Source organism: Trachurus japonicus, chromosome 15 (assembly GCF_045865225.1).
Source record: "Trachurus japonicus isolate A0001 chromosome 15, Traja_1.0".
NCBI lineage: Eukaryota > Metazoa > Chordata > Actinopteri > Carangiformes > Carangidae > Trachurus > Trachurus japonicus.
In genome coordinates, this window is record NC_140921.1 from 16,196,601 (window position 1) to 16,222,400 (window position 25,800).

Sequence of the window (25,800 nt, forward strand, 5' to 3'; positions counted from 1 at the left end):
AAAAGGCTATCATGCAGTTTTGCGATTCATTTCTTCTCCGCACCTACTCTGCAGCAACCACAGGATTTTAGAGTTGTAAGTGAGAGATACACATGTCAACTTAATTTCGCATCAACTGACGCTGTCAAATTGTTTATCAATTTCCTCTTTAACTGATGCTGGATGCTGAAAAGAAAGCATCAGCGTGATTGATCCACCTACTTAAGAGGAGCCTGCAGAGAGCATCCCAGACTCTTTGGGCCCTCATCTGGGCTCTCAGGTGTCAGATTTGCGGCCCCGTGTCGCCGCGGAGGCTGTCAGTAGATTGTGCACCGTCTGCACAATTAAGACACGCACACATTCGCACACACAAAGACAGTGGGAATACACAAATATGAACCATACAGACAGAGGTAACGGAAGCAGGTCTGCCTCTCCGTTGATGCATTTGTATGAGTTCAACTGTGCATCACGTCTCCTCTGTCGCCCTCCCGTCTGCTCTCTCAGACAGACGTCCTTGTAAGGGAGGTAAGACGGATGCTTAGTGAGTAAGACCTGCCCTGAGTCACATCTGCCTCCCACCCCGCCTGCCTGCCTGCCTCATTTGATGACTGGCCGCATCATATCTCCCATCCTCCCTCCACCCCCAACATGCATAATTACACCACAGTTCCCATTTGTCCGCGGTGCATAAACAGTTCTTCCTGAAACCCAGTTCTGTCTTCTATTAGATCCCAGAACCATCAGCGGGGCCTGAGGATGATTCTGACTGTCAGCCGGGCCCAGACAGCCAGCCAGTCCGAGCCATGCCTGGACAACAATCACATTATCCCCACACAGGAACACAGACAGAGAGAGAAATACAACAATCAATATTGTACACTGACGTCTGTCTGCCCACTTAAGTTCCTCCCAACAAGACACTTCCCACCACAACTGAAAGAAGATATCCAACTCAAGTTAATGTTCATATCATAGGATCATGTGAGCAAAAAAAATAAGATACAGCAGAAAGTTATACATTTCTCCCATTTGCATATTCAGTAGCAGCACACAGCACCTCAAATGAGGAATTACAGGATAAGATTTCATAATGTTACTGTCAGTGCTGTCACTGCACTTCCTGTTAGGAAACAGCGACATGTTCGGCTTATTACAAAAACAAAAGAAATCAGACAGTTTAATCAAAATATTTGACTCTCACTACCCCTCACTTACGTAAATGCCAAACAATGGTTTATCTGTGTTTTGACTGGATGGTTACGGCTTTGTCAGGTCTTTGTCAGGCAGAGTGAGTGGTCCAGCACACATCAGCAACACCTCTCCAGCCATCCATCTCTTTTCCCCCTCTCCTCTCTGCCGCCTCTGCATGTTTCACTTTGACAAATGTACAAGAACAGACCACTCCTGCAGGACTGCGTGAGGCGGGGAGGGGAGGTATGGATTGGGGAGAAATTGGATTTGATAGATAAATGTCTGAGGATAGCATTACTGCCTGCTCTTTCTCCCTCTTGCTTTATGTGTGTGTGTGTGTGTGTCTGCATGCAGACTGCTCATACAAATGTGGGTTTGTGCGGAGTAGGACTGTTGAGTAGACTGTTTTTGTGAGGCTACCACCCGGACAGCTCATCTCAATAGCACATTAATGTTTAATGGGGACTAAAAATATCTGACATTATAATGCTCTATGGGCTTTCTGTGTGATGTCTGTGGTCGCAGACGTTTGTAGAAATCAGAAATGTCCAAACCGCAGATTCATGGGGACTTTAACAGACACTTTTATTTGAATGGAACAAAAATAATCTGCAAATTAAACTGTCTGTTAGTATCGTTATGAGATTCTGCGTGCTTTGCAAACAAAACATCCTAATAGAGCTCAAAACATAATAAGCAGCTTCACTGTGCAGTCATGGCCTGAATGGAGTCATGCCATTGTATACTTCCCTGTCATGATCATGATGTAAAGCCATACTGTGGGTTTGTTTTAACTGTTTTATCTAATGAAAAGATGAGTAACGGCAGCGTGAGCAACAATGGGCCTTGCGTCGTCCACTGTCTTGCAGGTCAATAGCGGTAAAATGGGATGACGTGTCAACATGCACGTGCTGGCGTTTTAGCAAGAACGGTGGAACTGACCTGCAGATTTGGGCGTGAATTTGTCCCTGTTGGCGGCGCACACAGCCAGCAACCTGTAGCCCAGGTCCAAGTCAAACCCCTGCTGAGCAGCGACGCGACTCACCACCTGGGGAAGGGAAGAGTGGATCGTGAGAGGAGCTGCCGTCCTTCAGGCATCTAATAAGTTCAGCATCATTGCATCTTTTTAATTACATCATTACAAGCGGCAGGTTCAGGCAGATGCAGCTCAACCTGAAGTTAAGAGAGCGCCGGTGGGATGAGGAGAGCGATCAATTACCAAACAATTCCCTCAGTAGATAAACAACATTCAACAGCTAAGGAACAATAGATGCACCATCTGCAACTACATTATTTTCATTATCAATAGACCTGCTGATTATTTTCTTCATTAACTGAGCATTTTGTTCAGCTTGGTGTCATTATAAATCCAAATATACTGTATTCAGTTTACTTTTAAACAAAATATTACAACAAAACAAACATTAACAAAATTATAAAATGTCTAATCTGAAAAATTGAAACCAGATCATTTTTGCTTTAAAAATAACTAATTAATTATCAGTTATCTGTCAATATTTGCCAATTCATTTTCTGTGGGCTAACAAATCGATTAGTGAGCTAATAACTTCAGCAGCCCTTTCTCTCTTTCTATTATCATCTGAGTAAGCAGGACTTTCTTATGCAATACCATAAAATATTGATCTGGTATATGAATATCAACTGTTAAATAAACTCTAAGTCACAGATAATGCATCATAATCCTTTCATTTTGTTAATTGTGTAAATATTAAGAACAACTGCTATCACTGAACTCCATCCATCTTCAGACAGACACGCAGACTGTAAACACTGGCGCTCGCTCGTACATGTACACACACACACACAGACACAGTGAGATTAATGTGGAGTCTGCAGGCTGGATTGCTCCGGTGATCCACAGTCGCGGCGACTCTGATGACTGCATCAACCTCCAAGAGAGGTGAGAGAGCCAAACCACAGTCCCTCTGCAGAGCGAGCAGAGGCTCTGAGAGGTTATCCTCAAAACAAGCTCGTTCTGGCCCCAACGAGAGCAGAGTTTGTCCCGGTTCAAACAAACTGACCAGAGAGAGACTACAGTATGTGAGTGTATGGAGAGGCAGAGCACAAGGAGAGCAAGTTAAGTGTGTTTTAGCATCAAGTTCCCCCCTGGGTAGGGAGAAGTATTAAAAATTCCTCTTTTGAGTCCCATTTTTGAGAAGGACCAGTCCCCAGCTGTAGGACTTTAATGATCCTTCAGTGTTAATGACTTCAAAAGGAGGTTGAACATTTATGGGACACGAAGCAGGAGCCTCCTGGACTTTAATGTAATGTTAAAGGGGATACTAAGTAATGTTAAACAGGACTCAGGAGACTGTGGTAAATCATTATTAGGAGGGAAAGCCCTTTGCTTTTATCTGCTTGCGGATGACAACTCCTCCGCTCCCCCTGACCTCAAAACACACATTACCCTTAACAAGGTCAGCTGGGGTGCCTTTTAGAGAACCGCGTAACAGCGAGCAGTGATCATAAACTAAATAATATGGCTGCTTGAGCACTGAGGGGAAAAAAAACTATGGAGATTACATCAACAAACAGGACTTTATTTGATTGCTTTAATCAAGAGATGGTGATATTCAATTCTTCAGCTCCAGTAAATTATGTTATTTTTTATTTGAAGCTCTTCAGAGGATACAAGGATGTCATCCCAGGGATAAATACTTCACAGCATAATCTATTCAACCCGACCATATGATGCGAACAATGGCGATTCTGACATTGTTTGCAGCGAATCGTGCTGTTGTCAGTTGTTTAATTTCCTGCGTGACTGAGTCCGCCCTTCAGTTTGCACAAGGCACACAGCCAGCTACAGAGGCTAGCATAGATTCAACATGGATTTAACAGTGTTTCACCTCATAAGCCTTTTTTCAGCTTAATCTCCGTTTGAGTGTACATCCAGGCCCATATTCCTGTCAGCTGTAGCGCTGCAAGAGGTGCTGGAGGGTTATTGGGCCATTCATACTGTTTACCATCCACACTGTTGTTTATCTATTTGCTGAGAAAAGAAGGTGCATCAGTTTTGGAGTTAATTTCTGCTTGATGTTGAAACGGTTGCACATGAAAGAGACGGCTCCCGGTGAGTTATGTGGGTAATTTTAGAAAACTGTGGGACAGACATAATGCAGATGTCTGCATGCGCTGATATCACCCACACACACTTGATACACTATGCATAAAGAAAGATGGGGGAAGAAAAACACACTGATTGTCAAACCGACAGAGCTAATAGCGCAGCACTGACACTTATGTCATCTTTGATTAGCTCTGGCGCAGATACTCCATCAGGGAGTAGAGGATGACCTCCACACGCACCACGACACGCTGGAGGGAACAGACGTCTCCAGATGAGGCATACGTAGAGTTTCATTCAGCTATGACGAATACCACAGGGCTGTGATTCAAAGAGATGCACAGTCATCTTTACATCTCGATTGAGCGCTCTGGTAACGCAACTGGCGAGTTCACATCGTGAGGACAAAATCCTCGCAAGAATGCGCGGACTTGTTGCACGCTGTAATTCTCCAGATAAGAAGCTGTTTGCTCTCCCAGTCTGATGAAACAATTTAGCTGATGGAAGCAGCCCCATGCTGAGAGGGATCTCAGTGGTGGGCTCCATTGTATAGGCTCTTTATCAGCCTTTAAGAGGCTTTTATTGTGATTTACACATTAATGAGCATTTATCTGTTTGCTCACGCTACCACCTCAGCTGGGGACAATGTTGCTTCAGTGTTTCAAAGACTGATCCCAGCGATAAAACATGTGAAACTTGCAATTCTCTGCTCTAAAGCCTCTTTCAAACATGTGACCGTGTTTGAGTGTGTGGGTTTGTTTGTGTGTGTGTGTGTGTGAGTGTGTATATTTCACACACCTGGTGCAGGCCAGCTCTCTGGCCTCGTTCCAGATCGATGAGTGGTACTGAAAGGCGTTAGCCAGAGGTGACTGGCTACTTGAAGTCTTGTTCAAGCCTCTTTTTAGTGTCTGTGTCATGTGTGTGTGTGTGTGTGTGTAAAGCACAAAGTGGAGAGAAGCTGTGTCTGACAAGGACTTTAACCTCTGTCACTGGGCCTTGACGCCCTGAGCGGCCTTGGATAACTGCTGGATATAGACCTGGTGTGACTATAGGCTGCTAACAGTTTTTACAACATTTACAAGAGGAGAAAAGGTAATAGGAAAAAAAACTAATACCAAAATTGAATATGATATAATGCACAGTCTAGATTGATGTACAGCGCCTTAAAACTAGGCTAAAAGCTTCAGCTAAAAGTGGACACATCCATCTTTTTTTCCCCATGTTTTCAAAATCTTTCTTTCCAAATCTAATTATTGTTTTGCACACGTCTTCTAAAAAGTACCTGAAAACCCCAACGAAAAACCATAATTAGTGTTTGCGTACCGTCAGACATCCCATGAGACTTTGCTCGAAAGGTCGCTGGAAGGCCCGGGGATCTCCACACCAGTCGAGCAGCTCCGTGGCTGCCGAGTGGAAGTTGGCTGGGTTCTGTAAGTGCTGTGCAAACACGGAGAAAAGAGATCGCCATTAGAAACAATGGGAAATAATGAGCGTTATTTTTTTCACATTAAGTACAAATTGGAAAAACACTGAAACCAAATAGTTCTGCAGCTCCGGCGCTCTCCCACCAAACTGCCTTGATTTAATGTCTTGTGTTTCTGCACAACCCTGTGAGGACCTTGACTCTTTCCAATGTACGCCCACTCAGAGCTCTGCTGCATTGTGGGAAGAAGATCACACCCATATCAACAATGATGCCAGTGTTTCTTGTTAATCTCTCTTGGCAACACCCAGCCCTCACCCTCATGACCCACACAGCAACCAAATCTTTCCCTCCAATCCTCCTTCTCTCTCTTCCCCTCATTCATGGCCCGTTTTGAGAATGTAACAGAGCCTCAGCACCAGAAGTCCACTGGCTGGCTTGGCCGCGCACAAAGAAAACAACCTTGGTCCTGGCAGCTATGTGTGCAGACTCAATACGCGCCGTTGGTGTGTTGTCTAATCTCTTTCAGTCTCTGTCTGTCTCTCTCGCTTGTTCACTGAGGCCTGAAACAGTTGAGTCTTTTCTTCCCAGTGTCTGAAGGCTACTCAAGCTGGCAGGACACAATAAGCGGTTTTAAAATTGGGCTCCCTTTCTTCACAGCTCAGGAGGTTAATGGCTCTGAAATGGCGCAGAGCTACAGCTTGTTCAGTCGGCGAGATTGAGCCCACTTGAAAGCATTTATTATTCTCATCTGGAGCTGAAGCATCTTGTTTTGTGTGTTCTTGCGGATAAGGTAGAGCTATTGTCTTTAGGGGGCAGCAGAGGTGAGCGTTTTTGAAAGGGCAGCTTTTTGGGCGATGCGCGACAAAAGGGGCTCTTGGGCGCAAACGCAGTCTTACATGTCAGGCCTGGGACCCGCCCACAGAGAAAATCTCAGAGAGCTTCCAATGATATCATGAGCTTGAAGAGAGGCCTTGAGTGACTCATCTTTTGTGATGTGAAGATTAGCCATTATAGAGTTAGCCGCAGACTCTCACAGGGGTTTGACTGATGATGAGGAGAAGCGGGGAGAAGGAGAGAAAGTGAGAGATGCTCTTGTTGAGTGAGAGGGAGGAGAAGAGCCTGTTCTAGATGAGTGATATAATCTGGCATTATTGCTGCTTGATGGGAGGCGTATCAGCCTCCAGCGCGAGAGGAATCAGAACTAGCACAGCAGGGGCTGTCTGTCTAGATCTGTAGTCACAGCTCCTCCTGCTGCAGCGCTCGCCACCGACTCTGCCTGACAACCTCCACTCTGGTGTGTGTGTGTGTGTGGGGGGGGGACAGTAGAGTGAAACAGCTCTGTGGAGTTTAGAGAGCAGGATGGGGGCCTGAGCTGCTCTTGTTGTTGTTGCTGTTCAGGGTTGGATGAGGACAAGAATAGGGAGAGAGACAGAGAGAGGTGGTGGCGGTGGTGGGTGTGGGTGTGGGTGTGGATGGGGGGAAAGGGCTGAACAGCAGCAGTGATGGGGCTTCAGCAGACAAAGGGCCAGACGTTTGACAGACTATCCTTTGCAAGATGATAGACCGACTTGCCCACACTTCTTCTGACCAGTCACAGGCAGCAGGCCGGTCAGTGGCTACTACCTGGCTGCCATGAAAAGCAGCACATCACCTGGCTCGCTGCCAGCGGCTTTCCCCAAACCAAAACAACGCCCTGCTGCCAGAGCAGCACACACACACACACACACACACACACACACACACACACACACACACACACACAAGCTCGAAGCTCACCTACCAACTCCTGTTTGCGCCTTTGAAGTTTTACTACGAGCTCTACTGCAGCCAGAGCTGAGAAGAAGTATATAAACTAAACTACAATTAGTGAATTTATTAAGCTGGATGTGTTAACTCCGGCTATTTAGGGCTTATCAGTTACGCCTAAGAAAGTAAATGAGGAGGCTTTGGGAAGCGAGCAGCGCCAATTCCGGTGGTATCAAATTTCACTCATGCGAGAAAAGCTGGCATTTTGGAAATAGAGTCGTCCAAGATTGTGACGTCAAGCACATCGCTATATGCAGTCAAAGTGAAAGAACGAGAGCCTGTTTAGGTGAGGGGTATAATAGTGGGTGCTTAGAAGTTTAGTTGGGAGTGGGGTGGGCTTAAGAGAAGGCACAAAGAAAAGGGATATGTCACCTCATAATCGCAGGCTCAAAGCCCTATCATTCACTGATTCACTTGAAGGCATGGTGTCATATGGATGTTGGGAGATATAAAGGATCACACCCACATAGCATAAACAAATAAACCCACAGTCAGCCAACCAGCCAGCCAACCAGCCAGCCAGCTAGCGAGTTTTTGTAGACTATTAATCACAGGCAGAGGCGGTAGCCCTGGGTTATGTCTCTCTGTCTGTCTCACTGTGTCTTTCAGTCTGTATCTGTCTGTGTGAGGAGTCTCCTGAACGCTGGCAGTGAAGGAAGCATTTAAGCAAAAAAACCACAACAAGGGCCAGCATACGTCAGGAGTCAGGAACGTGATGTAAGGGAACACAGGACCAAGAGGAGGAGGAGGAGGAGATGAAAAAAAGAAAAAAAAAAAAGAAAAGTGGCGTCTGTTATGTTGCTAGTCTCTTTGAAGTCTCTTCTTGTATTCACTGCCAGATTTGCCTCTCTCTCTCTCTCTCTCTTGCTCTTCCTCTCTCTGACCCTGTGCAACATGATCTGTGTGACTGCAGCTAATGGCCAGAAAAACTGATGCCCATATAAGGTGCTGAGAGGAGAAAGGAGGGGAAGAAAGGAAAAGGAAATGCAGATTCTTCTTCAACCTCTAGAATCCGTGTCTGAATACACACCTGTTTGATGCACTGCAGCCTGTCATTGGTCTGCTGGATGTGCCGGTCCATTGACGGTAACGTGTTCATCTTGATGCCTCTACCGGGACGCCATTAAAAGTTCTTTACCCTGTAAAAGAAAGAAGAGGAGGAGGAGGAGGAGGAGGAGGAGGAGGAGGAGGAGAGGTACATGTGTTAGAGAAGGTTTCTGTCAGGTCACACATGTGAGGAGTTTGTAGTCTATGAAGTTCAAACAGCATTTTAGCAGCTTGACAAATTCTTAAAAAAAGGGAAAGCCAGCTTGTTTATGCACTGACTCATCGAAGGGTTTGATCTGCCTGAAGCACATTTTTTCTGGCAACTGCACGAAACTGAGATTTTCCACGGCAGCACTTTAAACGACAAATGGAAACATGATGCAACTGAAACTTTATTCGCCGTACATTACTTATGGGGAGAAAAAAAAATCGAACACTGGCTGCTGCGGCCAAGAAACCGTTATCTTGTCTTCAGAAGACGCACCCCCTCACGTCAAGGTTATCAACGTGGCATGGGCAACTAATTAATGCCTACATCTTAACAGCAGATAGGGCTCGGCTGTACCGCGTCTCTGTCTTTCTGTGTATATCTTGTTCTGGTCCGACAGCGAGCAGCAACAGGAGGAACAATCTCAGCCCCCACGCTCACTATTCGGACCAATCTCGGAGAAATGGATTGCGGGGCTGGATTAATAGGTATCGTGCTGCTTCACCAGTGAGGCCTCCGTCCCTCACCGTCCCTCTGTGTTCATCTCCATCACTGTTGGTCCGCCTCAGATTCCTCCACACAAAAGGCGAACTGAGAAACCACAGGTGGGAGCAGAGAGGAGGGGGGGGGGGGCTCTAGAAAGCTGCTCAGTACTGATAAAGGGTCCCTAAAGATCCCCCGCTGTGAGAGACAGAGCGAGAGAACGAGTGCGATGGAAGCACAGTGCACAGCCAGGGAGTTTTCATGTGCAATGCTCAGTCTGGTGTGCATATCATAGAAACAGTATTGCAAATATGCCACGCTCTTTTTTCCTTCTGCGTGCACACACTCACGCACACATAACTGCATGTAAACACAAAAGCTGGATTTCTTCACTTTGATTAAGCATAAAGGTAAAACTTCAAAGGAACATTTTGAGAATAGAGAGTGTATTACTAATCCTCTGAGCTTAAGCATTACCAGAGTAGAATTACCTGGAGTGCACTTACAAAGACTTAAACATCAGTGGATACATTGCGCGCATGAGTAAAGGGGGGAATTCTGGTGCGAATGTGGTCAAACGTTGGGCAGTCGAGATTCCACGGACATGACGCTGCAGCAGAGGCTGCTGGGAAGAAAAGTCCCTAGAAAAACAGCTAACTTTACATCCTGCAGGGCTCCGAGCCGCTTTGACTGCACGTAATCTAACCATATAACTTTGGGTGGCCTAATTCTGCTGTGCTGCTGTGGTGTCTGCCAGCATCCAGCAGATGTCTCCCTCTCCTGCTGCTAACCAGCATGTGTCTTTTACACACACATACACACACATATACACTACACCCGGAGCGAGTGGTCCAGAGAGGGCTCCTTTAAGCCCTGACAAGTGCTACAAATCCCCTTCAGCAGCCAGGCAGCTTCCACGGACCACTAACAGGGCACGCTCCAGCCCAGTGCTGGCCGTCTGACCTTGTGGCTATTGATTAACGTTTCTCCTCCAGCTCCCCTTCCTGTGCTGTCCCAACACACTTGTAGCCAAGACCACGGAGGAGGGAGGAGATAGCTGCCTCTTTTACCCAAGAATCTCTTCCTTTTTTCCTTCCTCCCGTCCTTCCTTCCTTCCTTCCTTCCTGCCTTCCTTCCCTCTGTTGTGCTTTCACAAATTCCAGCACACACACACACACACACCCCTCCTTCGCCTCCAACAAACGGGCAGTGCTTTTGTTAGCCGATGAAAAGATGGGCCCTCAGGTTCTGAAAGGAAAATGAGTGAGGTGGAAATGCGACTGGCCGGCCGGGCCATGTTCAACTGGGTTGTGACTGCAAGAAGTCGGTCCACCTGACTGACTGACTGACTGACTGACAGAAGCTCCAGCACCACACCCCCCACTGTTGAGGGGGAAAATGTGTTGCATAACAGAGCAGGCCTGGGTGGAAACATGGCAGGAGCCCTCCTCTCGCCCCTCGTCGTCACCCCCCCTCACTGTTTACTATCAAAACAAAACACGCTAATCCGTCATCTCGACAGGAGAACGACTTGATTGTTGACATCTCTGCCTTCACTTCTCTACGTACTCACTGATTACAGCTGGACTGAAAAAAAACTACATTTGGCAGCAGAGTGAGATTTTTCTTTTCTCCTCCATCTTTCCACTTTCTGTTTCAGACTTTTTTTTAGGCTAATGCTGTTTTTCTTTCTTTTCTTTCTTTTTTTTTTGTTCCGAGCATGCACACACACTGAGAATGGGCCTGCTTAATCTTTATTGTCTCCCAAACATCTTAATCAGCTCCACTCAGCACTGCTAACCAGAGGTGCAAAGCAAAGGATTACACATCCAATTATGCTGTGCATATTACAAACTCCTTTTAAACAGCAGTGGGAGGACGCTGCTATGAATCACAGAAGAGTAGCAAACCACAAATAATACTAACATCCACAGAAGCTTCTGTCTCTTTCTCTCACTCTCTCAACACACACACACACACACACACACACTCACTTTCAGTTTTTTTCCCCCTCCTTATCACTTTCCTGAGCAAAACAAGCTGGGGGAAGTGGGGCAAGAAATAAGTGCTCAGAAACAAAAGCACAGTAATATGAAAAGCAGTGGAGTATGGCAGGAAGGGGGCAAGGAGGGCCGGCCTCTGCGGGGAAAGGAGACAGAGAGAAAGAAAAAGAGAAAGTGTTGAAATTATCTCTTCATTATCAGCAGCAGCATACACACAGACACAGACACAGACACAGACACACACGCTTATTCATTCATGCACACGTGGTGGCGTATGATCACTCATAGCATGAGTGATTTCTAATTTCAGACAAATGACTACCACCTTTGTTGAGCGCGGCTCGCTTTGTGAATGTGATCAGTCGGTCGGGGGTTGAATGGACGCAGACACATAGGAGCTCATGATACACTCCAGTGCTGTTATATAGTATGTATGTATGAGTGCATGATGAGCAGGGGGCTGCCTGACATGTCTGGAATCAGCGTCATGATGTTAGTGAGGGTGTTTCCTGAATATTTACATCTATCTTACCAGGGAAATGCAAATATATGCAAAAGTCAGCCCGATTTAATTCAATTCAAAATACTTCATTTGTCCCTTAAGGGGCAATTTGAGGAAAAACTTACACACATAAAAACAATCTAAAAATACAAATGTGTTGTTGATCGTGTAAAAAAAAAAAAAAATACACAAGAGTTATAAAGGAGTGTGGTCAATCCACAGATGAACGATGACATCTGGCACCATGGATGAACATTGTGTCAGACAGTAGCAAAATTGCCAGTTCATCAATACACAAGGTAAACTACACTGTCTAAACTTCCATTTGTTTTAACATAGAGGCAAAATAAAACACATTATTTCCTTGCCCCTTAGGTGTTTGCAGTCAGTTCTTGTTGTTGTTGTTGGTGTTAATATATTAGAACAAACTCTCTTAGGTTTTAAACCTAAACTTCAGTCACGTGTTTTGTTGGTTTTTAATTACGTCTGGCTGATAATTATTTATTGAAACAGCAGAAATTTGCAAGCGAAATAAAATAATGCGACCGTATCAGAATATGATCCTGCTGTAAACTGAGATGCAACGACATTATTAACTATGCAGAAATAATTCTCTGTTTAAATTCAATAACAATATGAAAAATGACATCTCTGGTGGTGAGGCCTAATCTCCTAATGCTGAGTCGATCCTGTGTGGAGAGCAGTGGTGACCAATACGTATGAAGGAGCAACCAGGTGAGGTCAAGCCCGAGATAATCTGTATTATTCAGCAACAGTCTGAAAAGGGAGAACAGAACTATTACGCCTGTTCGCCGGACACAGTGGGGGATCTTCTCTCCTCCTCCTCCTCCTCCTCCTCCTCCTCCTCCTCCTCGTCTTCAGTTCTATGGCTGCAGCTTTTTCTTTCTCTCTCTCTCCTATGTTCTTTTTGCTCCCCTTTTTCTATAGCCCTCAGACATCATTAGAGCCACCCAGCATGCAGCTCCCTTCCACCACCTTCCATTTTCTGTTCTATCATTTTCTTCTCTCCGTCCCTCATATCTCAACCCTCCTGCCACTCTTCCTCCCTCCTCTCCCTTCCCCTCCCTCCTCCTCCTCTTCCTCCTCCTTCTTCCTGGGGCCACCGTGCGGGAGCTGCCATAACAGGAGGTGGAATGGATTCATTTGCTCTAATGTGGTTTGGGCTGCAGCGTGGCACGGCACAGAGCGACACTTTCTCTCAGTGCACAGAGCTTCTCTCTCTCTCTCTCTCTCTCTCTCTGTCTGCAGTTCATGTGTTTTCAAACAGGCCAATCAACACCACTCAGCTGTGCTGGCCTCTCTCTCTCTCTCTCTCTCCCTCCCACAATCTCTGCTCTCTGTGTGTCTGTAAAAAGCCACCAGTCCTAACACACACACATACACACACACACACACACACTATTATCTCTAGTGGCAAACTCCCATATAGCCAGACATTCCCTTTTCACCCTAACTGCCTTTATTTTCTCCGGTTCACTCCACTCTGTCCTCAGCTACCTTTTCTTCATTTTCTTCTCCTTTTTTTCCCTCCCCACAAACCCACTTCCATCATCATATCTCTGTCTTCCTGCTTTTGTTTTGCTCTTTGCATTATTTTGTAGACTTCCTGCTAATCCGCTCCTCCACTAATCTCTCCCCCTCTCCTTTTCCCTCTCAGCCAAGCCAACTATTAGTCATATCACTCCCTCCGGCCTTTATAAAACTCAGCCCTAGCTCTCTACGCAGCATCATAACCACCAGCCTCTATAAAAATGTGAAATGACTTCTCCCAGGGGTGGAAAAAATAAACTCTAAATGTTGCTGTTTGTTTATCTTCTGTTTTAATGTGACAACCACCGGAGCACCGGGCCGCTATGTGACACCCAACACTGCAATGCAAACAGCTGTGATGTGGGGGATATGTGAGCTGCTCTGTTGCTGTCTATAAATATGGAGCCTTGGTTGTGTGAGTATTGCAGGTATGCGCCACCAGATACCCCCGGGAGCAGCCGATTATTTCACCACTCAATGTGTGAGATCAAAAAAGAGCACCATGTACTCCAAGCGAAGAGGTGCCCTCTCTTAGCGGCTAATGCTAACACATGAGAACGTAGTTGGAGCTGAACCTGTTGCATATGAGGGGGTGGGGGTGATTATTGATTGACACTTACACACTTACACACAACATATCAGGCTTGCATGTAATGCTTTTTTCATCCATTGATTGATTTATATTGTAATCTTTTAGTTTGGAGAATATCTATTACTGATCATTTGTTCAAATTGCTCATTTTGTTGGCTAGCAGTCACAAATCCAATCATATAAAATATTTTGTGATAGAAAGCAGGAAAATCAGTTGAGAAGCTGAGAGCAGGATGGTTTTGCATTTTGCCATTGGCAGACAGAGACAGTTAGAGCTGAAAGGAGAGTCAGTACACTCCTACAGTCACCTGAGAGCAGGTGATATGTAAATAGGGAACCGTCAATGTTGTGCTCATAGAATCTGGCAAAAATAATCAGTTATCCAATAACAATAACAAACGCTCCATACATAATGGTACAATATTTTATAAACCACAACACTATCCAGCTCTACGGTAGTTCATTTTTTTATATCTGTGTGAGTGAGTGTGTGTGGTCTGGTGTTTTTTTGTTTTTATTGTCTCAAGTGCATTAACAGAGAACGGCCATCTATCAAACCTCGAGACGCAGGAATCAGGTCATCCTCGAGTAGAAACAGAGCTTGAGCGTCACATGATGAATGAATGAACTCCTTATTCCATAGAATGTTCCAGTTGCCGAGGACTATAAATACCAGCTGGGGAAGATTGTATGTCCTGGCTGCCACATACGATTTTCCACTGTCACGAAAGGCAAGATTCTATCACTCATGATGCACAAGGGATGAAGCGAGTGTGTAGTAGTGTCTGGGAGTGTGTGTGGAGAAAGACAAGGCCAATGTATAACCTTTATCACCGTCCCAAGCCATCATAGTGAGGAGGGGAGAGGAGAGGAGAGGAGAGGAGAGGAGGGGAGGGGAGGGGAGGGGAGGGGAGAGGAGAGGAGAGGAGAGGAGAGGAGAGGAGAGGAGAGGAGAGGAGAGGAGAGGAGAGGAGAGGAGAGGAGAGGAGAGGAGAGGAGAGGAGAGGAGAGGAGAGGAGAGGAGTGATTGACAGTGCAGTCTGACAGGCTTGTGTAAAGCTAACCTTATGGGCCTGACTCCAGCAGAGCTGTTGGCTCACACGCCGCCCCCTGTGCCTGCTGAATGGGTAAACTGACAAATTCCATGTCCTTCGGTTTCAGCACCAGCAAACTGCTGACCCAAATGCAATTAAACAACATCCACCGGGGTGAGTGTAACACATCAACGTACGGTAGCATATGAACGCGCATGTGATACAGTCTGTGTGAGGAGAGTGGTGAAGCGTGTGCAGGGAAAAAGAGAAACAGGGACGATTGTGAGACTTGCAGAGAGTGAGTGTGATTCAATCTGCTCAGTAAGCCATGAAATGGTATTGGTGTCATTAGAGAGAGCAAAAATATATCTGTGCCAGTCTGTCCTCCACTCCCCCTTGTCTTTGACACTCCAAAAGCACAATCCTTACGAAAAAAGCAACCAGCTCTGCCTCCCTGCACTTGGTGGAACAAAACGTCCTACAGTGCTGCAGCTCCTGCCGAGCAACCTTTATTTTCTCTCCTCTGATCTTTTATGGAACAAATCCAATTAACCATTGAAAAAAAACACTATTCTTAAGCATTTCCAATTAGAAATCATGCTGAAATCAGTGCATGCGAAATGACACACACAGTACAGACAGAACAGAACAGAGCATGTCATTTATTGAAAGAGTCTTTTCTTGAAAAAGACTTTTAGACAGCTTTGCAAGGACCACTTCATGAAATGTTTAAAAAAAAACTATGAAAGTGATAAAAAAAAATTAAAAAAACAACAACGCAGGCTTACACATTCATGTATCACAAATTTGATCATCAACAACAACAACAGCACTAAATAAAGTCAGTGGACAAAGGATAAAGTCATCAGATGTTTCTTAATCTAACAGTTGTAGGAAGTATCTCAGTTATCAAAAAAAAGCATAAAAACAGACACCTCAACCAACATTTTGGCCTCGTCACATCAGAGGTAGATTTGTTTTTTTCACCTGTCATTAACTTCATTCAAAACACTGACTGATATTGTGATGGTGCCATCTACAGACAATACCCAAATGTGAGCTAAATGAGCTAAAACAACATGTCGTTCAGTGTCAAGATCAGCTGAGGTGCCTGGTGTGTGATTACGTTTGAACTGACTGTCGGCTGTGGAGCAATGTTCTTTACAATCCGGCAACAAAAGAAGAATATATAACCGACAGTACAAACTCCGAACTGATGTTTCCATCACGCTGCAAACAGCAGATGAAGCCGTGGAACTGGTACAGGGTTAAGGGACTCGTTCAAGGACACTAGAGAAAGACGAGTGTTTGCCAGAACATGCACCAGGTCCTCTGATTGAAGAACGGGTCTGTGTAAGCAGCGATGCAACAAATACAAACAAATCACATTTTCAAGCTTTGCACACTCGGAGTGAAATCCTTTAGAGTGGATTTTTCTTCTTTTTTTATACCGAAACAGCTAAATAACCTTAGAGACAGCGAGACCTTTCTACATGGGTAGAGGGGAGAATGATGCACTCATTCATCTTGCTCTGTGTGTGTGTTTATGTGTGTGTTTTCACTCCTGTGTGTGTCAGAGTGGGGGCATGAGTAGAGGAGAACACAAAACATCTGCTCGCTGTGAAAATGAAACAGTCTAATGGTGTGGAGCACCAGTTTTATTCACTGAAGGGACAATCCACACAGGTACTATTTGGCACAGTGAGTGCAAAAAAACAGCACTGAAAGGCTAATGTGTTTCACTGCAGCTTCCACAAAACACTCTTTTAGTGGCACAAAGCACTCCACTAGTGCATGTGTGTGTGTGTTTGTTTGTTTGTGTGTGTGATATTGTGCGTGCATGTATGTTTTTCTCCCTAATCACAAGTATCGTTCCGTCCTATCAGCTTATATCTTCATGCATGCGCGTGTGTGCGTAACGTGTCAAAATGTTTGACATAGCAGGCAAGACACAGGAACACACAGCGGCCCTCCAGAGGCTTTAATGTGTGTATTTGTGCTTTTCTGTCTGAAATGTTATTCAGCCGTGGCTCTTGTCGTGAGACTCAAGGTACGTAGGAGGGAAAACAGAGGGGAAGGGAGAGGAGGGGAGGGGAGAGGAGGGGAGGGTGGTTAGGGGGAGGTGGGTGGGGGCACTCGCTCACATGTAGTGGGAGGCATGGAGGAGATAGGGGGGGAAATGGTTGCAGAGCAGGAGAGAGAGAGAGATGGCGAGAGGTCATCCCTGGGTAATTTGTTTTGGTCCTCTCAGAGCGCAGACACACAGGGAGCAGGTAAACCAATTACAGTGTGACATGAATCACTAAGACCTACAGGCAGCCACGCAGCTGGCCGGCCAAACAGCCAAACAGCCAGCCAGCCAGCCAGCCACAGCAAGCCAAGCAGCCCAGCGAGTGCACGGCATGCTGTCTCTTTCCCTAAGTGCTGGTCAATCACAAGCTGCAGCCTCCTCGCTCCTCCCTTGACCATGATGGGAAGGGAAAGAAGAAAAAACAAAACAACATAAAACACAAACATAATTCTCCCCACCTCCACCCCCCTCCCTTGACGCTGAGAGATCGCGTGAAGCTCTGACGGGATTTTCGATGTTTATCTTCAGCGGATCTGGATGTTCCTCTGAAGACAACAACACTTCAACACTGTCTGCTGGGAAACAACAAGAATTGACCCCAACACACAGAGGATGAATTTTTAATGCAATGCAGATAATAGCAAAACTGGGACTTGTTTAGTGGCTTCATCTGTGATAAATCAATCTCATCTGACACAGTATGTGTGTTTTTTGCTTCCTCAATCCCATCCCCATTTACAAACCACAAACAGACAATAACGATAATGATACGGCTCCTTTGAAAATTCACAAGGTTGGATGTCAGATCCCAATGGATGTCAAAGCTGAGCCAAATACTCCAAGGGGAGGTTCTAAGTATTTACACGACAAAGACTTAAGCAATTACTTTAATTTCCTTAATCGCCTGACGGCTGTCAGAACGGAGTCATGTCAGGCCTCAGTCACATCAGCACCACTGGCGATATAACAGAGAAGCGGGAAACAACTTGTAAATAAACAATCATCTATGTCCCTTTCTCCGCGGCAACAGCCCCTAATCCTCGGCTTGATGCTAAACTGACAGGAGCGTCATGAAAATCCGCCCGGCATCAGAAAGACAAGAGAATGAAGTTGACAAGGAGACGGATTGAACTGGATTAGATATCGTCTTGGCACTTGGTGTTATTTGATGTGGCCTTGCTGCACGCTGTAGATTCAGGGGGGCGGCGGTGGGGGTAAATATTTGATGAAGGCCGTCATGGTGTTGGGCTTGCCGCTGCCAGGGGCTCTTCTGAGGGAGCAACTAATAAAGACGGCGGCAGGCAGGTTGTCGATCACCGCTGGGGCGCTGGCTGAGCAGAAGTGGCTGGATGTGGCGGTGGAGCCAAAGCCTGTCGACTCGCCCCCCCCCCCACCTCCCCTCGACGTGTTTACCAAAGCACCGGGTTCTTCTAATGTTAGCTCAGCGGGCAAAGATAGCTCTTCCCTCGACTGTACATCAGTATGCACTCTCATGCGTTTGCGCACACACACACACAAACACAGAGTGAGCACCAGCGGGGCTGCAGGGAGACACAGTTGGAAGAGATTTCCTAAGATGTTAAATCTACCATCTTGCTGCCCCTTGAAATTAATAAGGGCCTCTGAACTGCACTCTGAGAGCCACTAACTGGCCATTTGCACTGTCTGGCTCCACTGGAAAAGACACTCCCTACTTCCTCTCACGAACCCTGTGCCCCCCCCACCACCCATCCCTCTTCCTCCCCTCTTCCTCTCCCATCTTCTCTCCATCACACCGGCTGCTCTCTTCTCCCTTCTCTTTCTGTCTCACCCCACAATTTCCTATTTTTCTTCCCGCCATCTCTATTGTCTTCCTTCCATCTCCACCCTCTTCATCTCAGTCCCCTCTCCTCTTCTTTCCACCGCCAGCTGCCCCCCCTCCACCCCCCCACCACCCCTCCACCTCTTCTGACTCCTTGTTCCCTCCCCTCTCTCTCTCCCTCCCCTCCCCTCCCTCCCTCCTCCTCCTCTTCCTTTCTCTCTCTTGCTCCCTCTCACTCTCTCTCTCCATTCCTCTGGCCCTAAAACCAGCCCCTCGGCCGACCGCTTGCGCTCACTCAGATGGCTGTTACCATGACAACCCTGTTCTTTCAGCTCTCGCAAAATAATGAAGACAATGTGTTTTCCATTTAGATGAGTTTTCTGGCGCAGCGGGGAGATATGGAGTGTCCATCTTGCCTTCTCTTTCACTGCGGAGGAAATGTAATAAAAAAAGGGTTTCTAACCTCTCTCTCTCTCTTTCTCTCTCTCTCTCCCTCTCTCTCTACACACTTGCACACACACACAGATTAGGGTGTTGTGTAAGAAGCCAGCTGGGTGGTAAAGTGAGCTCTGTACATTTTTACCAAAGAGGGGAGAACAGCAGCAAAAAGGTAATGTTTGGCTGGTGTTGCAACGAAGCACATCGTCTGCAGCAGGTCTTTTTTTTTTTTCTTTTTTTTTAAGTCATCTGCAGTGTCATCTCAGTGCACGAAAACTGACTGACAGGTAGAGATGGGACTTTAAGAAAACAGCTGCAATGAAATCACAGCAGCCAACACGTTTGTGATAGATTACAGAGTCCTGCTCCCTGTTGTCAAATTCGAGCCCTGACAATGATAAACTGTGAACATTTCTCGTCTTATTTGGGCTTTTTGGGGACTTTGTGATGATATTTTCACAGCATAATGCTCCAGTGCGGGAATAAATGCCATGACAACTAAAATTGATGGAAAGAGCTTTCTTTCTTTTCCTACTTTCTTTTTCTTGCTGCTGTAGATTTATTAACTTACACAGCACACCGGGGGGAGGTGGGGAAGGGGGAGGTGGAGGGCTTACAATCCAACCACTTGTTAAAGACTGAACAGTAACAATTACTCTGCTCTGAGAGGTGATTCAGCTGCACCACATATCAGCATTTTCACCCAGGGGTTCCACGTACACTCGCAAATCCTGATTTTTTCATTGCCTCATATCTAATGACAGCAGTGTTGCAATAAAAAGCTTTGGGTATGAAAGAAAAAGACTTTGCAGGAGCTGTGAACACATTCAGTCTTAGTCAAACTTTAAGGTGAAATACTGATGGTAAACACAGTTTGCAAAGCCTTCAGTGTAAGATGCAGCCGTTTAAAAAGTTGAGGCAGCTGATGTGCGTAGGTCAAGATTAGTTTTCTGGATCACACTCTGGCATATTTTATGTTGCTTTGGAAAAACACATAGCCTTCTGCCCGAGAGAGCAACGAGACACATATGAGAGGAATAGAGAGAGGGAGCAGTATAATATGTGTATGTCTGTGTGTTTACAGTGGAAATAGTGAGTCTGGGACATTTTCTTTGGGTCTCTTTTCCAGTGTTTATGGAGAGTGGTGAGGAACAACACTTCCTGAGAGGAAAGCCAGCTTTCCAAGCCTAAACCCTCTTCCAAGCCCCGCAGACGGGGAACGCTCTGTCTCCAATTTATGTTTTCACCCCGTGCCGCATAAACACAAGTGTAGAAAAGCTGGTGTGTGCGTGTGGATGGGTGTGTTTCAGATAATACACACCCACACACACACAAAACAAAGGCAGGCAGTCAGGCAGACTAATCATGGACAAATGAGCCAAAACATATCAGAAGGCAGTGATAGCACAGCACTCCCCGTGTTTACCAGCTGTAATAGACCTTTTCTGGTGAAGAAGCTGCTACGACGTAAAGAGGGTCAAGCTTCATCGAAACCCCACTCTCCACTGACCACCTCCTACTCCGATCGTTCACGTTTCCTCTCTCTGGGTCTGTGGACGGCAGCCAAAGAGGAATTTAAAAGAAGAAGAAGCTGAAGAAGAAGCTGAGAGGAGAATCTCTCCTCCTCACTTTCTCCCTCCCCTCGTTCTTAATTACATTCAGATCAGCCCATTAATGAAGTCAGTCTGATTTTAACAACACCTACAGGGAGTGAAGGAGGGCTTTCCTCAGCCAGCAAACACATCAAATGAAATCTGGCTCCTGGACTTGACAGGTTTTGTATCCAATTAAAATGACACCCTAAAGTTAATGAGTATTTCCACTGTCAGCTAATCTGACCGTAGTTGTCCTCCCGTATGTATCTATACTTGTTCAACATTATCGGACACAGTGATGGGCAGTTTAAGTGAAAAAAAAAAGATCAGAGTGTGAAAAATCAATGCAGTAGAGGCAGCCTCGTCAAAAACATGATGCCTACATTTCTCATAATATAAGTATAAAGCTGAAAGCTCAGGTTGTGCCTTGAGCCTCCAGCTTCAGGCGGAGGTGAGGAGCGGGCCGCGGAGCAGAGGTCCTTCACAATCACTTCCTTCTTTTACATTTTCATAATATAATAATTCATCATAAAACTTGTCCACACACACAATCGACACTGACTTGGGCAACATCACTTTACCAGACCTTGTGAACTGTCACTGGAGCACATTGCTGTACTCCTCACCAAGACCTTTAAACAGACATTGGTGCAGTAAAACTGGTCAATTTCCATCCTTATTGATTTATATTTTTAGGCTGAGGCTGAAATGGTAATAAATAACACCCAGAATCAATGTTGACGTCTTTATAGTTTCAAAATATTCCATTTACAATAACGAGCAGAAGCTGGAAACAGTGGATTTTGGGGTATATTCTTGCCTGACAAATTAGTTAGTAAGCGATTAATCGATTAACAAAGTTGCTGCTGATTAATTTTCCGTCTCTCGGACCGATCGGTTGATAGGCTCAACATTTGAAGCGCTCTGTGGAAGCAGTCGAAACAAGACTCTTTAACTGTTAGTGTGACTGCGCTGGAGCAGGATTTATCATCTATCGGCTCTCGGCTGTTTGAGGTGGTGACAGCTCGCCGCGTGCGCTATGGTGTACACGTTTAAACAGACCTAATCATCAGCCACAGAAACGCCATCATATCTTTTTCTCGCTCTGTTTATTTGCCTGCTGTGAGGCAGAGCTGCCTGCGTTTGATCCTCAAAGAGTACACCACCAGTGATGCACATATAAACTTGTGTACAAATACAAGAAGAAGGAGGGGGGTGGGGGGGGGGGGGTTGTTTCATGTTATATGGCTCCATATGTATACAGAGATGGCAGCCTTTTGATGAGCAGGTTGCCCGTATGGGGGCTTTAAAGTGCTCCAGTGATGCAGTTGCTTCCCACACGCATTCATATTTGATGTACAGCATGTGGCGGGAAACAGCCTCTGTGCTCCAGGCGCTCTGCTCTGCTCAAGACTCTCCTGTCAGAAAGCATGATGGCTCGACGTGAGCTGTAACACTCGCTTCTATATGTTTACACACATGAGCCTGTGTGTGTGTGTGTGTGTGTGTCAGTGTGCCACAAGGTGTGTGTTTTTGTCTGTGTATATATACTCAAATGTCTGCCTCTCTCTGTAATACCATTGTCCACTGCCACCTGCAGAGCACAGCAGCGTTAGAAAACCCACACACACACACACACACACATACACAACACAAATCCCAACAGATCAAAACACTGCACTCCATCAAATCCAGTGAAAAGCCTGTTTACTGATGATCTGGTGTGAAGACAACAGGCGGCTGGGGCGGGGAGATGAAGAGAGAGAGGGAGAGAGGGAGGGAGGGAGAGAATGGGAGAGGTGAGGGGTGAGAGTGGTTGAGACAGTGAAGCAATCGGGGAGTGGCCGACTGCAGGGGCTTTTATTATCAGCCATTGTAAAGGAGCTAGGTGGGATAATTGGTCTCCTAAGCTCAACGCGCAGCATGCATTTTTAATGAGCCCACACTGTTGCTCATTTAATATATAGGCAAGAGATTGCAGATAAGAAAGAAGCACTGAGAGAGAGACAGATAAATATTCTTCTGTTGTGTATCTTTTGTTAATATTATCAGTGGTTTGTTGCATAATTGCTCTATAAACATGTGAAAGACTTCTTCCAGTGTTACCTTTTACTGTACTGATGTGCATGAGTCTGCACAGAGGTCAAAGTTTATTTCAAGACTTTCATTCAAGATATTTATCTCATACTGAATGTTACAGTTCTGCTTTGCTGAAGAACTGGGCGATAATGCAACTACAGTATCAACTTTCTGACAAATGTACAGTAGTAAGTTTGTTTATGCAAATGATGCATCCATAAAAAAAATGACTGAAAAAAAGAGAAAATACTGAAAAATGTTCATCAGAAGTTCCACAAGTTAAAAGTGATTTATTTGACATGACGCGCCCTTAAAAACTGTTTGGTTGTAAAACAACAACTGTTCAGATTTAAGAAGTTTGGGCAACTGAGTTGCGTTCGCTTGAGAAATTAGCCACGTCTGCCACTTGATTTTTTATCAATTTTACTAATCGACCGTTTCAGCTCTAATTAATTTCAACCATATGACACAGCCTCCTGTCTCCTGTTCTTTCAGCACGGCAGCAGATTATATCAAATATTCTTCCAATGAACTTTTCATTATCTCGAGAGGGACAGAGAGGAACGATTAGCCGCTATGGAGCTGACAGGGTGAGTGAATCTCACCGCGGACTAATAAACCTCACCCACCGAAATGACACACACTCCAATCCAAATTCACCACTGGTAAGCCGACAGCTCAGCCAGGCCAAAAAGAGGCTGTAGTGAAGTACAGTCAGCGAAGAAAACACACACACACACACAAACACCAGCTCCAGCCAAGACTTCTGACCTGTCAAAGCACCTCGTAATGTTCTTACTGACCTCAAGGCAACAAAAAGAGCAACTCTTTGCATTGCAGCAGTCTCAGGCGGGCATTAGAGGGCTGCGCTGACCAGGAAGTTAAGAGGCTGGTGGCAGGGAGCACAAGCATCCCAGTTTAAGTGAATTAAGAAAAGTAAGTTGTGTTGAGCCCCGGCATGAGTCCATCTCTCCTTGTTGGAGGGCATAGTGCCTGGGCTGCCACCTCGTAATAGCATTAAACACCTCCCAACGTGATGTTTGGGACCGAGTACAGGCTGAAAAGGGGGAGGCTGCTTACAAAGGAGGACCGCACTTGGACTTAGAACAAAAAAAAAAATTGTTACGAAGAAAAGGCGGGAGGAAGGGGGGGGGTTAAAGATGTGTGGCAGGCAGGATAAAGAGAGGACAGGAGGCAGAGAGGACAAGTGGCAGGTGGAGGGAGTTTGATTAATGACGGGTCTTTCTTCCCCCCCCCCCTCTGTCTCCTCTCTCCCTCCTCCCCTCCTACAGTACTTCCTTCAGGGACTACACAGACCTCCTCCAGCATCCTGCTCCCAAGCCCTCCGCGAGATCTCCAGTCTGGGTCCATCCATCAACCCTCCACAACAGAGGACCCGACTCGCCCCTCCTCTGTAGTAACCCTAACACAGCCTGTTAACACAGCGTCTGCTCCGTCTGTCCTCGCTCCACTTGGGCTGCAACTACTGTGATTATTTTCATTACTGACAAACACTTAGGAAAAGAACAGTGAACAGTGTCAAGTCCAGCATGAAGCAGTTGAAATACTTTTCTACATCTTTCCTAAACATATGTTTCAGACAAAAAAAGATAAACATCTACAATGTAAAAGATAAGCAACTGTACACATTTCAAATCTTAGTCAGTTTAGTAGTGGTAGGCACATGTCAACAAGTGAGAGAGTGGTTCTTTTAGCACCAATGCGTGACCATAATAAAGAGCTTCACAGAGAGAATGAATGGTACGTCTTCAAAGCAGCTTATACATTAAAAAAAAAACAAATGTCTAAAGCCCGACCTGTGTGCTCTGTACATATGTTGGTACACATGTTAAACAGGGTACGTAGTAGTCATCAGGGCTATGGCCGTTCTCTTTGATGTGAGTACAAAAGCTGCCTAGCAGATGTGAGCGAGCCCCCCTGACTCCACCTCCACCTCCAACACCAAACACCACCGCCCCTCCCACTCCCACTCGCTCACCACCACCACCACTACTACCGCCGCCGCCAAGCCCAGCAGGCCAATCCTCTCCTCTGACTGAGCAACACACACAAAAACAAGAGGCGCAGAGAGCTGAGCATTAAGCATCTGGATTGCACAAATGAATTCTATTTTCTGACAGCAGACAGACGGATCCACCGGACGGCCGCCCGCTAATCTGCCACCTCCCCTCTCCTCCTCCCACCACCACCTATAATCCCTGACAGAGAGACAGGCAGCAGGAACCACGGAGTTTATAACACAGAAAGAAAGAGAAAGAGAGAAAAAAGGGAGTGACACTTCAATAATGGTTAAAACAAGCTTGATCATACCCCACCACCCCCTCCAGCCTGAAATGAAACGGACGGCCCTCTTGGCTAAATAAACACTTGTTGGCCACTTTGCTAATGCTACTCAACACAATGGAAGACGGATGATGTTTCGCTCACACTAGCGGCTGCCTTGTTTGATTTGCTGGCACAGCAGAGTGTATACAGTAGTAGAAATAATAAACCTTGCCGTCCAGTGAAAGCTGCGGCAACGTTGGTCTCACTCAAGTCTTGTTAGGTGACAGACGACTCGGCTGTAAACACGCTCCGAGTGAGAAAACAAGCGGCGAGGGCCATATTTCTTCCGATTAAGTGTAACTGACTTGTAATTTAGCCCAATCTCCTTTGGGTTTGTACGGGAGACCCAACCCCCCCGCCGCCCCGCCGCCCCCCGCCACAGCAGTGAGAGGGGAGTGGACATAAAGATGAGGCGTATGAGTGTGTGTCTCGTGTGCTACAATATGTGCTTTGTATTCATTGCAGATAACAGGAGGCCGTTGGAGGAGAGAAAACAGCAGCCATTGATTTTGTGTGCTGGGCAGGCGTTTCTCCATTCCTGAGTCTGGTCGATGCTC

General features: G+C 46.0%; 1 protein-coding gene across 6 annotated transcripts in view; it reads right to left on the reverse strand.

The window, feature by feature from the left end:
• Positions 1-25,800, reverse strand: part of zmiz1a (zinc finger, MIZ-type containing 1a) — a 105,626-nt gene that overhangs the window by 20,976 nt on the left and 58,850 nt on the right. For 5 of the 6 annotated variants that reach the window (XM_085799943.1, XM_085799944.1, XM_085799941.1 and 2 more), the window contains 3 exons: positions 8,524-8,632; positions 5,585-5,698; positions 2,116-2,221 (listed from right to left, as the gene is read on the reverse strand). In XM_085799943.1, the coding sequence (XP_085656069.1) occupies positions 2,116-2,221; positions 5,585-5,698; positions 8,524-8,592 (289 nt within the window). In that variant the 5' untranslated portion in view covers positions 8,593-8,632. Of the gene's footprint in view, positions 1-201; positions 263-2,115; positions 2,222-5,584; positions 5,699-8,523; positions 8,633-25,800 lie in introns of those variants that run through there. The other variant, XM_085799945.1, reaches the window with a different exon arrangement.